Source organism: Selaginella moellendorffii, unplaced genomic scaffold (genome assembly GCF_000143415.4).
Source record: "Selaginella moellendorffii unplaced genomic scaffold, v1.0 SELMOscaffold_58, whole genome shotgun sequence".
Lineage (NCBI taxonomy): Eukaryota > Viridiplantae > Streptophyta > Lycopodiopsida > Selaginellales > Selaginellaceae > Selaginella > Selaginella moellendorffii.
The window spans coordinates 884,426-902,063 of NW_003314319.1; the positions used below are offsets into that span (position 1 = coordinate 884,426).

At 46.6% G+C, this 17,638-nt stretch overlaps 2 protein-coding genes across 1 annotated transcript; one reads left to right on the top strand and one right to left on the bottom strand.

The window, feature by feature from the left end:
- Positions 1–17,638, bottom strand: part of LOC112351139 (voltage-dependent calcium channel type A subunit alpha-1-like) — a 123,386-nt gene that overhangs the window by 76,183 nt on the left and 29,565 nt on the right.
- Positions 12,180–13,449, top strand: LOC112351177 (putative disease resistance protein At1g59780). Its single transcript, XM_024688534.1, has 2 exons — positions 12,180–12,939; positions 13,154–13,449. Exons 1-2 carry the CDS (start codon positions 12,180–12,182, stop codon positions 13,447–13,449), a joined length of 1,056 nt encoding a protein of 351 aa, XP_024544302.1.

Below are 17,638 nucleotides of genomic sequence, written 5' to 3' on the forward strand. Positions count from 1 at the left end.
TTTTTCCTTGTTTTAGCCATAAGACCACTTAGTGATCTAACCTTGGCACCTTAACAGGTTTGCCAATAGGTACTAGGTCTTCCAGACTTTTAAGTTGTTGAGCATGACCTTGGGGGCATCCCCCACACTTGGCGGTGCACCCAAGCCAGCCCTTCCGACTAAGGGTCCATAGCAACTGAGACTGGGTGTCCCCATCTCATTCACCACGTCCTTGGTGCCACTGGCACCAAAGTGTTCAAGTTAGATATACCGAACCACACTAAACAATATAACCGTGCATCACGACTCCAAGGCATCCCTCGTTTGGCTGTGTGCCTAAACCAGTCTCCTTACTGAGAGTCCATGACCACTGAAAAATGAGTGTCCTTATATTCCAAACCATCACCACACCCTAGTGATTTGGGACTCGAACCCAAGCACTAGAGGGTCGGGACTCGAACCCAACCTCCATATATGCATTTACGGATGGCATCGCACAGGATGTTTAGCGTGACTCCCCACTCCGGTGCACCATCTTATACTTAAAGCGCGCTATAGATCACAGCTTAGGAACCTAATTCCTCCGCACTGCCAAGTTCTCTCACTTGACAAGTCTGTGATCATGCATGGACTCCTCCATGCTTGGCCCCATGGGCCACCCCTTTTGAAGTTAGCACCTTCAACTAAGGGATTTGTTCCTTTGACATGCCAATTTTACTTAGCAAGTCATTCGGCCACCGTAACATGGTTCATGCATAAACGTGAAAGTCCTTAACCATTGACTTTCATTCAAAACCCTTTCTTTGAACACTCGGGAACTACTTCCCCAACCTCAATAGCCTTGCCTCATGGCCAGCTTCAAGATCACGCTTCTGTTATGCTACTTTGATTTCACGCGTTCTAGGAACCATTTACACTTGGCTTTCTAGGTACTTATCCACCTAGAATTGTTTTTGGGAACCTTTAAAGAACTCTGTTCCTTAGCTTGCTAAGGCTTTGCCTTCGTAAGCTCCTTACTCACCATATGGTCTAACGTGGATAATTCCACGTTTTAGACTCTCCATGGCATCGCAGTTGCTAGTAGCAACATCCTTGAGCACCCTCTTGATTCTCCACTCCCAACTTGCATAACCACTGTTGGTTATGCCCTTCGATTTCTATGGTTCAGTTCCATCCCAATACTACTTGCCTCTTGGCCTCATATGGTTATTTTGGTTATTCTCCTCTAGACTAGGAGGATAGCTTTGCATTTTTTACCATGCCTTAACAAGTATTCATAGGGATGAACCTACCCAGTAGCTTAGGGAGTGGTTCCTCAATCTGGGCATGCTCACCTTATAATCCCACACATTGGGATTAACGTTGCTATTTATGAGCCTCTATATACCCATCACTAGCCTTGCCAAAATTTCATTTTTGGCTTTGTCCAAATCAGGTAAATGGATTTCTCCCATTTCCACAATCTTAGACATTTGGATAGCCCCTCTTATCCATCATTCGCTAGGGACTTAGTCCTTTGGGCCTTATCTAATGCACTTGCTACACCAAACACCACTTCTTGGTGTTTTAGAGTGTTTGGGTGTCCCAATGATGGCTTTCTTTGGCAATGAGCATTCCCTTTACGACATTGACTTATTATTTCGCAACATAAACAATTTTTCCCCCATAAGGGTATATCTAACTTCCTTATCCTCATTAAGAAGTCTTAGGTAGCTATCTTCTACCTATTTAACCAATTATCTTGCACCTCTTGCTTAGTTGCCTTATAGTTGTCAAGTCCTACAACTCATTGCTTGGTGCTTCCACACCTCCATCATTATTTGGGTCACCACACTCTAACCACATACCTTCCAGCTTAGGCTATGCCATTCCCTTGGTAAAGGATTCCCATGAATCCATCAACATAACCTCAAGGCATCACACCTTGGCCCATTTGGTGTTTCCACACCATTGGCTCCATGCGTCTGCATTTATGACACTTTGCACTTGTGTCTAGGTCTTTGCCAAGACCAACCCAGTCGTTTCTCATGCTAACTATCCGTTAGCACTACACCATAATGTTTGCACACAACTCTGCACCAAAGTTGTTTTTTCTAGGAACACCTTTCCCAAGACTTTAGCATGGCACATTCTGCATCGATGAGATACTCTCTGTTCTCATCCTTGGATCCTATGATCCCCCCCCATCATTCGTGGGGTACCACACACCTCAGTCCAAATGCTTCTATCAATCCTTTAGGATTATTCCTTGACTCTATTTGAGTCCTCCAGCTTTTTGGACTTTGTCATCCGATGACCCATGAGGTCCCACCTTTGAGGTGCCAGCTCACTGGAATACAACTTTTTGTATTCAAGTCCTACTCACAAGGACCATCTTTGCAAATGTTACTCCGACATTTGATTTGTTCTCTTGGGGCAACCTTTTGCCCTTTAGGATCACTTGTCCATGTGATGAGAATACTAACTCATCCTCTAAGTACATCCTCAACTCCTTGGGTTGTTCCAGCATTTATTAGAAGTAGCCCTGGATACCATTTCAAAGACTTGTGTCCTCTTCCGTATTTGACCTTCCACGGTAATTAATTCCAGTCTCAAATTCATTAGCACCAGCCTCAACTATATAAGGGTAATCTTGTGACTCCTTTATCGTTTTGGAGTCTATATCTTCCCTGCAATCCCAACTATAGTTGTTTACCACAACTATGTTAGCCCGTTTGCTGAGTCAAACGCTCATCTAGATCACATCCTCAACTCAATGAGGAAAACCTTGCACTGTTCCCAAGATCCCAAAGTCGTTCCATTATTAGCCTTTTTCTATTCACCACCTCACACCCAAGTTCACGCATGAACTTGAGTGGAGAGCCATGTCCTCTCGATATGCTACTCCTCACGGATAGGCCCACTCCTAGGACCTTCCGATGCCAACATCAATGGCGATATACTTGAGCACCAATAAAAGTCGGACTAAGGAACAACTCCGATACCAAATTGTAAGTGACTAATTATTTCCATTCTACTATAGTCACTTAACCGCACCTCCGACCACTTGGAGGAGTCTCATTCATAACCTCTATAAGTCCCACTCAGGACTTGGGGCTTGCTAGCCCCGAGAATGGCATCCATGCCACTCAACCTTTGCACTTGGTTCAAGTGCTCCACGTGTCTGGTCCTATGACTGACACCCCAAGGCACCACCAACATACCGGCCCGTTACACTAGGCCATGCCCAATCACCTTGGTCACATCGGTGGTCCAACACCACTTGCATTGCAATCCCATCTCTCCAAGACTGGGCCATCCATCCATGAGTGGTCATCTTAGATCCACTCCTTAGCATCCTTAGGATGCCCACAGACATGGGGAATAGCCTTCCCCAATATTTCCTTTTTGGTCCCCACCAAGTCCCTCTCTGTCCTTGGCTGAGTTCGCCAACACTACCACTGGATCAAGGCCCACAGGCCTGACCACTAAGTCCCACGGTCCTCTAGGACTTCCTCACCACACGACTGTATCCTTGGTCACTACACTAAAGGACTACTCCTCTTCCTTTCCACAATCTGGGCCTTTGGGACAACATTTAGGAACACTGTGGCCTTACGCAAGCCTCATGGGTACTCTCCCCGCCTTCCGCCTTTGGGTGCTCTAGCCATGGGCTTAGAGCGAGGTTCTATTGAGCCACGCATGGTATCCAAGTAGGTAGTGCTACCCACACTTGGACTGGGAGCATCGGCCAATCGATCTTCTGGGGGAACTAGAGCTGCCTCTTGAACACTTCACCAAGCTACCTTGCTTATCGGTATGTGTTCACTCTAGTCTTGGACTTCCCAGTGGGCAGCTCATCACCCAACACTGGGTACAGCCTTCTTGGGCCAAATTGGCCTTTCCTAGCCAAACTAGCTCCACTGCAGTCCTCCCCCTACTATACTTTTGGAGCTCACCAAACCCCCCAGGGTCTGGGAGATGAACGCTTTGGGCTTTCACCCTCTAAGACTCGAACTCGGACTCGGACTCAGACTCGGCCTCGGGCTCGGACTCGGACTCGGCCTCGGGCTCGGACTCGAGCTCGGGCTCAGTCTCGGTCCCGGTCCTGGTCTCGGTCTCGACCTCGAACTCCATCTTGGGTCCTTCTCAGACTCCATCTTGGATCCCATCTCGGACTCCATCTTGGACTCCATCTCGGACTCCGTCTCAGTCCATCTCGGACTCCATCTCGGACTCCATCTTGGGTCCATCTCGGACTCCATCTCGGGTCCATCTCGGACTCCATCTCGGACTCCATTTCGGACTCCATCGCGGGTCCATCTCGGACTCCATCTCGGACTCCATCTTGGATCCATCTCGGACTTCATTTCAGACTCCGTCTTGGTTCATCTCAAACTCCATCTCAGACTCCAACTCGGGTCCATCTCGGACTCCATCTCGGACTCTATCTTGGATCCATCTCGGACTCCATCTCGGACTCCGTCTTGGTCCATCTTGGACTCCATCTCAGACTCATCCACGTGTCACGTGTTGGTCCTTTCGGGTCCCTTTTTGGAGCCTCGCTTATTGCTTGCTTCCTACTCGTTCCTCGAGCCCTTCGCTGGGAGTTCCACTCCCGCTCTTGGCCTTTCAAATCAGAGCTTTCGGTCCAAACGTGTTACACTCATTTGGCTTTCGCTTCGGCCACTACCACGTGGCACCCTTCCGGATCTACCCTAGGTGCTGAGGAATGAGCTGAGCCAAGGCGGCTAGTGGTGGGGGGATCTTGGTGATCTACCCTAGGTGCTAGACATGCTTGGGCCATGGCGCCTTCCTTATTTGGCATGAACTGGAAGCATGGCATCTCCGCTGTCACAAGGACGGGCATCTAGCCATGAAGGGGACTTGAATGCTCCACTCCCACTCAAGGAAAGGGAGGATGCATTTGATTGGCTGTTTAAGGAACCACGATGAGAGGCTGTTGGAGAATGCTGACAACGAGCATCTGGCTGCAGCCATGGTTGCACTCTTGAAGGACCTCCAAGTCACACAACGATTGGGCAAACTGTCAGCAGTAGTGGGAAATGTTATAATGAGAAAGGAGCTTTTCTGCCCAGAAGTTTCACCATCGGCTCGTGTCAAGTATCCTATATACAAAATGGGAGAAGACTTTGAGCTCTATCTAGAGATTTTCAAGTGTGCAGCACACAACAACAAGTGGCAGGGAGAGAGATTATGCATGGCTCTAGAAGGGGAAGCACAACAATTTTTTATGGCCCATCAGAGTGGAGTTGAAGAGGAATCTTGGGAGGAGGCAATTCAACATCGCCACCACCTCTTCCAGCTTGGACAGCCTGCTGAACGTGCCTTCCTCATGATGAGGGATCGCAAATTCAAGAGAGGTGAGTCTGTGCAATAGTACTAGGCAGCATTGATTTGGGCAGCTAGGATGCTAAACAGTGACGCAGCAATGGCTGAGGGTATGGCAAAGTAGACATTCTATATAAAAAATGAGGTAAGATTACAAGGGGAAACATGTGGAAGTGTTTCCATTTTATCAGAGGGAAGAACTACTAAACCTGTAGCGAGCCTGTAGAACAAAGTGAGGCAGAACACATGGAGGGATGACTCGGCAAGGAGATTTGATGTGGCAAGGAGGGGTTTGTTACATAGGATCGGGTGGCAGATTAGCAGGGACTTCTTGGGATGCAGCAGGGCAGCGATAAAGGACATGGCGGGAGCTAGGGCTTGGGGGGAGGATTGGCTTGGGAACGGCACAACAAGCAAGGGCCATCAAGATTTTAGCACAATAAGGGCTTTGACCGAGTGTGGACTCCAATAAGCCTCGCCCGGGCAAACGCTACACATGTGACTGTCACCGTCATTTTCTGTGCAGTGACGGTGATAAAATGATGGTGGCACTATACATGTAACCATCATCCATGTCAGACTATTCTAGAATATTCTAAAGTCAAGTTATGCTGATTTGTCATTGATCAATGTCACATCATTAGGGTTCAGGTGGGATGAACAAGGCAATGGCTATGGTTTCTATGGTTGTTGCAACTGTTGCTGCAGTTGATCAGTTGGTTGTTGCTTATAGAAGATCAAAAGGCGTTTTAGAGAAGATCTTGAGGATGAGAGGCTTGAAGTTGCTCTTCAACAACAATCAATGTGTGAGACACCACATCCCTAGGCCCAAAGTGGAGTCGAAAGGGTGCCACATGGTAGTGGTCGAAGTGAAAGCCAAACGAGCATAACACGTTTGGACTAAAAGCTCCAACTTCAAAGGTCAAGATCGAGAGTGGAACTCCCAATGAAGTTCTTGAAGAACAAGTACGAAGCAAGCAATAAGTGAGTCTCTAGAAAAGGGACACAAGAGGACCAAAACATGACATGAGATGGAGTCCGAGATGGACTTGAGATGGAGTCCGAGATGGAGTACGAGATGGACTGAGATGAACCAAAACGGAGTTCGAGATGGAGTCCAAGATGGAGTCCGAGATGGACCCGAGATGGAGTCTGAGATGGACCGAGATGGAGTCCGAGATGGACTCGAAATGGAGACTTGTAGTGCCGGCTCAGCGGGTCACCGAGGGCGTTTACAAATCGTTGCAGCTTGTGCATGCCAATGTATCCCATAGCACTGGACGATTGTAAAGTTAGTTCCACAAGGACTTGAACGTAAGTAAGTGGCTTACTTGGGATCGAATGGTTCTTGGCTCCACAAGTTTCGATATGCTAACAGGTGCTCCGGCATAACCATAGAGTTCTCGTTCAAAAGGCCGAAGGTTACAGCATCCAGTATGACAGCCACGAACAAGTTCATGAATATGTGACTCCCGACCAAGACCAAGAAGGTGAAGAAGATAGTCCCGCCCTCTGGATAGCCACAATCATCACCGAGTAGTGTTTTACCGTTGGTGCAGGCAGGTGCATCAATTGTGGTATCCATCATAACGCAAGACCAGTTAATGAAAGCGTTGACGAAAGTGCGAAAGTTGACAGACGGGCCAATGCAGGTCCCTTCCTTCATTGCACTGAAGAGTTGGAAAGCCATCCCCGCAAACATATACATGAAAATTGCGAGAAGAACAAGTATCTCAGCTACAGTTGGCAAACAGATGAACATTGTTCGCATAATAACCCGCACTCTCACTACGTGAGGAATGATGCAAAAAACTTGAGCAATGTAGGCAGTGTGGCCGACATAGCCCCTCACCGTTCCCTTCTTTCCCAAGAGACCAATGGCGGCCATTATGGAGAGTCCAAACGTCATCTGCCGTGCAACCTCATTCTTATAGACCTTCCACTGGAGAAAGGAAAAACCAGGTGGTCAAACAAAAAACAATCGAGAAAACGATGAATGAGGTACCTCGTCGCCAAGGAACTCCATCACGGATTCGAGCAGGAAATATGTTGTAATCGCACAGTGAGCCATCTGACACCGGTCCGAAACAACTGCCGACTGGCCAGCATAGTTAGTCGCAAGTAGCCCAGAGTAGCCAAGGAGTGCGAGGATCATGCACTTTTGATATGTCAGATTGCGAATCAAGTAGAAGCACATCCCCCGGATGGGATTGCTTGGTCGTCGAGCCAGCGGAATAGCATAAGTTTTCTGGATGATACGGTTCATGTCCCTCCACAGCTTCTGCCTCTCTGTGAGAAGAACTGCTCCAGAATTTTTTCCGAACTCGTTCATAAACACCCCGATGAAAACTTTGACGATATAAAATCCCCCGATACAGCAGAATGCCACGAAAAACAAGGCATTGACAGGACTTGCGTTCCGAACAGGCTGGTGGTCTTCCCTAGTGATGTCCATGACAGGATACATGAAGTGCATCAGCCAGTTGTCGAAAGTGGAGCAGGCGAACATACTGAGGAGGGCATTCTGGATGTCGTCGAAGTGGAAAACGTTATTAACCCAGGCTCGGGGAGCAAGGATGCCGATGTCATTAACATAGAGGCCGGTACAATATGCTCGGTTCATATTGTCGGGTCATTGCATTATTATATTTCACAGGTAATTCGATAATAATGACCTCAGTCCTGTAAACCGAACCACGAAACGAAATGACCGAAGAGAAGTAAACGCACCGACGGTTGGTATGGAAGCTTCATCCTCAGCATTATACTTCAGAAGAATAAGCGCATCGGTGACGAGAATAAACAAGTCCAAGATGTTGTACCAGTCACTCAGGTATGCGTCTGGCACAAAATAAGTCCCTGTGCAACGATCTTCATCAAACAGTCTAGCAAAAAGACCTGCTCCAAAACAATGTACAATGTCGAGCAAAATAAGATAAGCATGTGCTCACCACAAAGTTGATCTTCTGCAGACTCCAGATGAAATCGGGGACAATTTTTGGACTGCTGAGAATCTCGTCCAGAGTTATCACGGCATCTTGAAGTGCGGTTCTTGAACCCCTCCTTTCACCGATATTAGACGGAAAACCAGAAACCTGTAAAACTTGGGAAGAACGCCTGTGACGCGACAGCGGTGCTTCAGAAGACTCTGCAGCTGGAACGACCGATGGTGGGGCCTCTAAAGCGGATCCAGTAAGACCCCCATTTTTGCAAAATACTTCTTCGAAGAGTAAAACCACCGCATAATTTTTATTGATGTTAAATTTGGAAACGAATGAGAACTGAGTGCCACAATAGATGTGAAAACAACTATCAAGTTCAGCAAATTCATTCCTGAAAATTTCAGGATCAGACCAGAAGACAACATGAACAAAGAACTCACCATCGTCAAGAAAATCGATAGGACCATATGCTAGAAAGCGCAGCAGAAGTTCCTAACCAAATAACATACTAAAAAAAATGAAAGAAGAAGCCATTTTAGTCGTCTTCCGATTCCGAATCATCTTCCATCCTTCATCGATACTAAACTCCTTAACAGCTTGATTTGGTTCCTCAAAAGCTTCTTGTAGATCCAAAATCCTCTTCCAATGAGGCTCCAACTCCAGCTTGTCTATATCAATCTCTAGCATCCTCAAACCTTCACTCTCCAGCTTTTGAGCAACCCACAAGTTTGTGTGAATGTAAACCAGCTTCTCAGCATTTGTGGGAAGCAAGTGGGACCTATGCTTTGTTTGTATCAAGCTCCATGAGCTCTAATTCCTCTCGCATGGAAAAGCGCAAACAACTTGGCTTAAAATCCGGAGAGCCATGCGACGTAGATCAGGCATCTCTAAACCAAAAGAACTCCACCAGGTTACTGGAAACTTTCTAGTTTCCCGATCTTTGGCAATAGGTAACCTTATTTGCTGTCCAAGCTGTTGCCGAAACCTCTCAAACTGTGCCTGCAATCTCAGCTGCAAGTCCAGATCACCTCCACTATAAACATGCATGTACTCCAGCCAGTTCCCGCATGCCTCATTGTCCAGCTTGTCGTTCTCCGGGTTATCCCCCAGAAACAGAGGATGAAGAGCAAAAGCAGCTCCATGAATGACGTTGTGCATTTGATACCACCTTGCCTCCTTCAGACCATGTGATTCAAGTAGGAAATCCTTGATTTGTCCCACTTCCTCATGTGCATAAATTCCGTTTCGAGCTCCCTCATCCATCTTCTCGATCAGCCGATCAACAGCTTCAAAGATGAGGCTTGAAGTCGCCCCCTCCCGATCAGCGAGCCGAAGAACTCAAAGTAAAGGTCCGAGCAAAATGCAACAGATGCCCATCATAGTTGCCATCATAGTTGCATTTGCTGCAGCAAGCCGCACAGGGTTCAGGGGGCCCAGCAGAATCTATGGTGGCAAGCACAGAGAACTGGTCCAGTGCTGGGACAAGCAGAGCAGCAAAATGCAGATCCTCTGATGGAAATTTGGTGACATTTTTTGATACTGCTTCGGCTGAGGCACTAGATGATGCTGTTGCAGAGTTCTTCTTTGCCGAGAACATCTCCTTCAACACAATCCAAAGAGACAACTTGAAGAGAATGCTGAAAGTTGCCGCAAAAGTGGGGCGTCCAATGATTGACAACCTCATGGGATATGAGAAGTTGCGGATAACTGAGCTACAGCGAATCTACAACAACGTTCAGAAGCAGCTTGAAGATGTGCAGCTAAGTTGGAGGACATATGGTTGTACCATTGTCACGAATGGCTGGTCTGATATCAAGAAGCGGTCTTTTATCAACTTCATGGTCAGTTCTGTGAGAGGCTCAATTTTCCTGAAGGCTGTGGACAGCAAGAATGCGAAAAAAACCAGAGCATGGTTGTTTGAGCAGCTGAAACAAGTGATTGCCGAGGTTGGCACGGAAAACGTTGTGCAGGTGGTGACGGACAATGCAAGCAACTGCGTGGTCATGGGGGAGCTTTTGCAGCAGGAGTTTCCACAGATTGTACACGTTCGCTGCATTTGCCACATTATGGACTTGCTGTTCGAAGATATTGGAGCTCTGTCTTGGGTGCAGCCTTTCGTCAATGGCTGTGCAAAGACAACTCCTTCATCACCTCAAAGCCACGGGTTCTAACTCTTTATAGAACTTTCTGCAAACAGGATCTGATAAAGCCTGTGACCACGAGGTTTGCTTATATTTCTCGTGATGTCTCAGCTTCTGGAGACCACGAATCTCTCTGGGCTTCGAAGAATGGTGGTGAGCCAAGAATGAGAGCGACTTGACTGGTCTAAGAAGCCGGAGGGCCTGGAGTTGCAATCTTGTGTTCTCGATGACTCGTTCTGGGAGTGGTGCGAGAATTTGTTAATTTTGCTCGGACCTTTACTTTGAGTTCTTCGGCTCGCTGATCGGGAGGGGGCGACTTCAAGCCTCATCTTTGAAGCTGTTGATCGGCTGATCGAGAAGATGGATGAGGGAGCTCGAAACAGAATTTATGCACATGAGGAAGTGGGACAAATCAAGGATTTCCTACTTGAATCACATGGTCTGAAGGAGGCAAGGTGGTTTCAAATGCACAACGTCATTCATGGAGCTGCTTTTGCTCTTCATCCTCTGTTTCTGGGGGATAACCCGGAGAACGACAAGCTGGACAATGAGGCATGCGGGAACTGGCTGGAGTACATGCATGTTTTCAGTGGAGGTGATCTGGACTTGTAGCATAGATTGCAGGCACAGTTTGAGAGGTTTTGGCAACAGCTTGGAAGGCAAATAAGGTTACCTGTTGCCAAAGATTGGGAGACTAGAAAGTTTCCAGTAACCTGGTGGAGTTCTTTTGGTTTAGAGATGCCTGATCTACGTCGCATGGCTCTCTGGATTTTAAGCCAAGTTGTTTGTGCTTCTCCATGTGAGAGGAATTAGAGCACATGGAGCTTGATACAAACAAAGCATAGGTCCCGCTTGCTTCCCACAAATGCTGAGAAGCTGGTTTACATTCACACAAACTTGTGGGTTGCTCAGAAGCTGGAGAGTGAAGGTTTGAGGATGCTGGAGATTGATATAGACAAGCTGGAGTTGGAGCCTCATTGGAAGAGGATTTTGGATCTGCAAGAAGCTTTTGAGGAACCAAATCAGAAGACGACTAAAACTTGTTCTTTCATTTGTTTTAGTATGTTATTTGGTTAGGTTTTATAAACTTAATATCAGATTAAAGTGTCTTTAGTAAATATTAGTGTTTTCTTAATCATTTTAGGCTTTAACATGTAAATGTGAAAAAAACGTTTTAAACGGCGTTTAAACGTCGACCCGTTGGAACGTTTGCACGTCTAGCTGCAACTATGGAAGAAAGATGCTTCGGAGGACGATCTCAAGGCCCAGCTCCTCAATGCTCTTGAATGGGGTGAAATGAAAGAGAGGGCCAGAGGAACCCTTGACGACATGAAGCACTTGGCACACGATGTTGCTGCTGGTAACCGTGTCTTGCTGGTACTGGATGATGTCTGGGACTGGAGCTGGGCAAAGGAACTGGATTTTATAGCACAGCCATCCTCTGGCCGGATCCTGGTGACAACCAGAAAGGAAGGCATTTTGCGCAGCCTGGATGCAAAGGCATTTCCTGTGCATCAGCTATCAATGGACGAAAGCAAAAAGATGTTTTGGAAGTTTGCCTTCGGTGTGCATGATCCACAACCCAGTGACCCTGATGTTGTGGGATTTGCCGAGGAAATAGCTCAAAAATGTGAGGGACTTCCTCTAGCCCTGGAAGTGATTGGCAGTGCCATGGCTGTCCACAGAAGAGAAGGGCCACTTGTGTGGGAAGAATGATATAAGAGGTTGCACTTGTCCAATGACCCAGACGTTGAGAAGCAGATGTTCAAGCGCTTGAAGTTCAGCTATGACGAGCTGGGAAACTATGAGGGTGAAAAGCTTGCAAGAGTGGTTTCTTTATGTGGCCGCATTCCCAGAAGACGAGGAGATTGAGTTCACTGACTTGAGGAAATGTTGGATGGAGGTTGGGTCAGAACTCTCACCCACAGCGATTGTCAATGAACTGGAACGGAGATGCCTGGTCAAGATAAATAAGTCTTGGGATGACGATGATCGTATAATCGTACACGATATGCTACGCAAACTGTGCATAAGAATCTTAAAAGGGAAGTACGCTTCACAGCAAGAGCACGAGAAGGGATGCCTGTTCGGATATGACTGGACAATTGGCATTCGGGATGCAACATTTGCTGAAGTCTCATTCATCTCAAAGAATGTTGGCAGCTTTCTATCCGATAATCATGTGCGTAATGTCTTACTTCTGGATAAATGTGAAGGACTTTCTAATGTGGATGACAGTTTCATCAATCACATACAAGGTGTCAAGGTATTGAGCTTGTGGCGATGCTCTAAGATGCGTTTTATTCCAGAGAGCATATCCAAGCTGAAAAACCTTCAAGTGCTTGACATTCAAGGAACAGAAGTGAGTGAATTACCAGATGCGCTTTTCAGCCTGACATCACTGAAATATCTAAAATGTACTACCCGGTGGATGCCGATGAAGTGTAACATTGCATTACTGCCCCAGCTCTCCGACTTGGAAGAGCTGGGGCTGAATGTTAGTTCAAAAGAGGACTCATCAGTTTTGGATTTGACTGGAATTTCACGTAAACTAAGACATTTAAATCTAGAAATGACACAGGGTACAATGAAGGTGCCAGAAAGCATGGGGACACTGGAGCATTGAAACATTGGTTTTATGAGCATCGACTTTGCCAGTGTCGTTGGACGATGGCAACTTATCAACCTAACAACATGTGAAATTGATGTGGAGTCCGTCAGCAGAGCTCCCTTGAAGCGAATGTTTAAGAACTCAATCAGGCTTCAACAGTTTTACATCAGTAGAAGACAGTGAAAATAGTGATGACAGCTTTGAATGGTTGCCCCACCGCCTAGAAACACTTGACATTGACTGCGGTGGTATCCACTTGTTCAACCTGGATGGATCATTCACACTTCTTAGAGATCTGGGTCTTACTAATTTACACATTGGACAGTCAGAATTCAAGGATGATTTGGCTGCCAGTCTTCCAAATCTAGAGTGGTTGTTCTTTAATCTAGCTCCTGATATTGAATGGGAGCACTTGCCTCTCTTTGTGACACAGCTCGCCTCGTAATTCCTAAACCCTAAACCCTCCTAATACAGCATTGCAGAATAGAAGTACTGGTGTGGCTTTGGGCTTGATGATCATCGGGGGAATGAGTGGGAACCTACCTCGTCGGAAAAACCAAAACAGGGTCCTGGAAGAAGGAAGAGGAAAGTGCAATGTGGGGAAACAAACAAGTGAGGATGCATGTGTAACTTCTCCATCAAAATGTTTGTGTTGTGTCTTCAAATGGCAAAGATTATGTATTATTGTATGGAACACGATGATGCTCAAGGAAGGATATGTCATGGGCCAGAAGATGTTACAGCTCCTATCTCTGCCACTGTAGCTCCACGACTATCAAAGCAGAAGATCAAGTGGGTTGAAGAGCGTCTTCGGAGAGGCTTCAGTGCCGCACAGGTTTATGAGGAGCATCAACAAATTGTAGTTGCTACAGAAGCCCGGGATGCCTTTAAGTAGGGACCATTGCATGGTCTTTCGAGATGTGAAGAATATTAATGATAGAACTATCAGCGATATTTGGAAGCTGCACGAGGATGATAGTACTAGCGTGGATATGTAGACGGAGCAAAATTGTGAGAATGTGGTTTTTTATCAACGTCAGGTTGGAGAGGCAACTTTTATACTAATGATTCAGAGACCAACGCAACACAAAACGTTGGGAACGAAACAGGACAGCTTCATAATTCCCAGTGACCTCTGAAGGGGAAGACCGTCATGGCTTGCGATTCCCAGTGTCTAAGGTAACATGCATCAGGAGATGGCTTCAAGATTCACAGCAAGGGTTTCATTGTTCTTTTGGGGAATTCCGTGGCAGATCTTGCAGCGAGCGGACATCCTTTCGGCTCTAGCACTGGATTCCCAGTGTCTAGGGTAACCTGCATCAGGAGATGGCTTTACAATTCACAGCAAGGGTTCAGTCTTTTCACTGTGGCTTCAGATCAGTTTCTAGGGCAACATGCTTCAAGATCGCAAATTCAACAAGGGTTCCGTCTTTTGTCTCTTTGGACCGGCAACGGCATTTCTTTATCTACATCGCACATGTTGGGGGTGTTGTGAGGAATGAGAGCGATCATGCTGAGATCATTGATTGTTGATGTGAGTTCTCCAAAAACAAAGTACAATGCTAGTTCAGCCGTGCTGTACGTACATACCATGCTCTGACCGAATACTGATTGCCAAAACACCATGCAGAGATGCATTTCGAGAAGAAACCATAAGGGCTGTGGACTCATGTATCGAAGATTACTACAGTCGAAAGATGCCAAACTATGGAAAAATCCGTGCAAACTGAATCCTTTTGTGCCCACAAACCCCAACCAGCAAAATCGAAGAACCAGCTGCATCTCAAGATGAACCAGAGGAGTTCAAGATCACACCAAGGGTTTGTGAGAGTAGCTTATCAAGTACTTCTTGCACTTGTTTTCCTTTCCCTAGACTAGAGCTTCGGTGGTTAAAACAGGCTTTGTAATTTTGAATTGATGTAAGCATACACTGTGAATGCATGGAATATGGAATACAGAAATGTGCATATCAATTAACCCAAAAACTTTAGCTTATATACAGGAGCAAGTGGTCCGGATTGAAACCAATTCGACGGCTACCAAAATCACACTATGCTAATATTAATATACAGCATTGTAGCTATACACTTGGCCCTCACATCATCCCCTCCTCTTGGAATAATAGAAGACCATCAGGGTTCTTTTGTAGATGGGCCGGGATCTGGAGGAACGTCAGGAGGAGGCATCGGCGGATCTGTAGATGGTATTAACTGCTCCTGATCCCTTTGTATGAAGCATTTTAACCGCTGCATATGCACAATAGTGGAAAGGACCGTATTGGGCGTTGCGACAAGTTGGACCATAAGTTTATGAGGTTCGGCATGACATCCAGCAAGATGATCCTCCGTGCAAGGAGCCCCTTAGATAAACCACGTACCGTAAGATGGGGAAAACAGACTAACACCAAATCATCCACTTTATACTTCGCGGGTGGATGATGATGGGAGTTGTACCGCCGTTGTTGTCCCACTTGTACGCGGCCTAAGTGTTCGGCAGACTCCGCTCGGACAAGTGGAAGAATGCTCGTCAAATACTAATCCCATGACCTAGCATCCACAGCTTGTGGCAATCGAGAAGGTAAACCCAGCTTTGTTGGTAATATTGGATCATGACCATATAGGAGTTTATATGGTGAAGCACCAATAGAACTTTGCACCCTAGTGACATATGCATACCGAAGAGATGGCAAATAACCATCCCAATCTGAATGCTGAAAGTTCACATACTTCACAATCATCCCCTTGAATGTCTGAACGAGCTGTTCCACCAGACTGTCTGATTGTGGATGATAAGCACTCGTGAAAGTGTGGCGTATCCCCAACTGAGACGTCAAAATATGAAATGCCTCAGCCATAAATGTGGGACCATTATCCGAAAGAATCCATTCTGGACAAGAATGCTGGAATACCACTCGATTAAGGAGGAAGTATCCAACAGCAATTGCAGAGGCGCTAGCAAGAGCACCAACTTCCACCCAACAAGTCAAATAGTCAAAAACAATAATAACATACTCATTGCCAATAGTCGACCGTGGAAAAGGTCCCATAAGATCAAACGCCACCAACTCAAACGGACGGGAAACTGCAATTGACTCCAACCGTCCTTCTGTAGCCTGAGGGGGAGTATTACGAGTTTGGCACCAAACACAGCTATGCACGTATCGGATAATATCACATCGCATCTCCGGCCAATAGAAAGACCTGCGCAGCTTCTTGATTACACGATGATGTCCCATATGCCCACCTAGAATAGGAGAATCATGGTAAGCATGGAAAAACTGTGGAATAAAGATAGAAGGCACCACCAGCCGTAAATGATCATCAAGATCCGTCCCCACAAAACAAAGAAGGGCATCTTCAAGGCGATATTAAGAATGTAAATGCCGGAAAGGCAAGTCATCAGCAAGTGATGTAGGATTCTCAAACCCATCTCGAAGCCTTCGAATCCACGGCTCAAGCTTTTGAGCCTCGCGAACCTCATCAAGTGAAGGTTGATTTTGCTATGCACCTTGTGGACACTGAACGTCAAGTATAGCAACTGCTGACAGCACAGAATCCTCGTCTAGAAAATCCACAGATGTTGGAACAACAGGCTCGTCAAAAACATGAGAAGAGAGTGGAGAAGGAAGAGGAGCTCGAGAAAGGGCATCAGCATTAGCCATAGAACTCCCTGGGCGATGAACAACATCAAAATCATATATCTGAAGCTTCAAAGCCCACCGAGCAGTACGACCAACTAGGTTCTTCCGCTTCAATAACGAAGTAACAACAACATGGTCACCTTCAAGTAACGTCTGAGAACCATGTAGATATGCATGAAGTTTCTCGAAACCCCAGACTGCTGCTAAACACTCCTTCTCTGTCGTGGAGTAGTTCATCTCCGCTGGTTGTAACGGCTTATATATGCAATGGGATGGCGCTGATTAGGCACACTCGAGCTCTCTTGCATTAACACACCTCTAAGACCAATGTTAGAAGTATCCATGCGCAAAATAAAAGGTCGAGTGTAGTCAGGATATGCCAAAACCGGAGGAGTTGTCAATAACTCTTTGAGATCCCTGAACGCCGGCTCACAATCCGAAGACCAAATGAAAGATGACGTTGATGACTTCAGCAACGCTATAGCACATGTGGTTTTTACCCTTTAACCTATGGTGATTTACCATAGGATAACACCATGAAGCGGAACCTAAACCCACTTTATGCCACGTGACAGATGCCACATGTCACATGCCACGTGTCCATAGGACAGTGGTGTGGAACCCGAGGTTCAGGGCCTTGGGCCACTGAACGAAGGAACGGTGAAAAACTCCCAAGCATGGAGCCAAGGAGTGATGGAACCGAACCACGGAGCAACTCCCGAGCATGCAGCCCAAGGAGCGAAGGGACAGGGACACGGAGCGACTTGGAACAGTCCTAGAGTATCCAGCATCCCAATGCCAGGACCAGCACACAAAACGGAGCCAAATGGAGTCTGGCGCTATTTCGGCATACCGGTGGCCTAACGCAAGGATATGGGTACCCCACCAACTAGCATGGTATGGAACTTGGGCTTAGACCCAAGCCGGACGCAGAACAAGGAGAGACACACAAGCGGGAGCTAGACTATGCCTCAGGTTGGTCGGCCATGCCCGA

What these genes read in the sequence shown, in the direction of transcription:
- LOC112351177 (XM_024688534.1), top strand. Translation starts at nt 12,180, where the DNA reads ATGACGAGCTGGGAAACTATGAGGGTGAAAAGCTTGCAAGAGTGGTTT. An exon ending in GGATTTGACTGGAATTTCAC is followed by an intron (nt 12,940 to 13,153) that starts GTAAACTAAGAC and finishes GAACTCAATCAG; the next exon opens with GCTTCAACAGTTTTACATCA.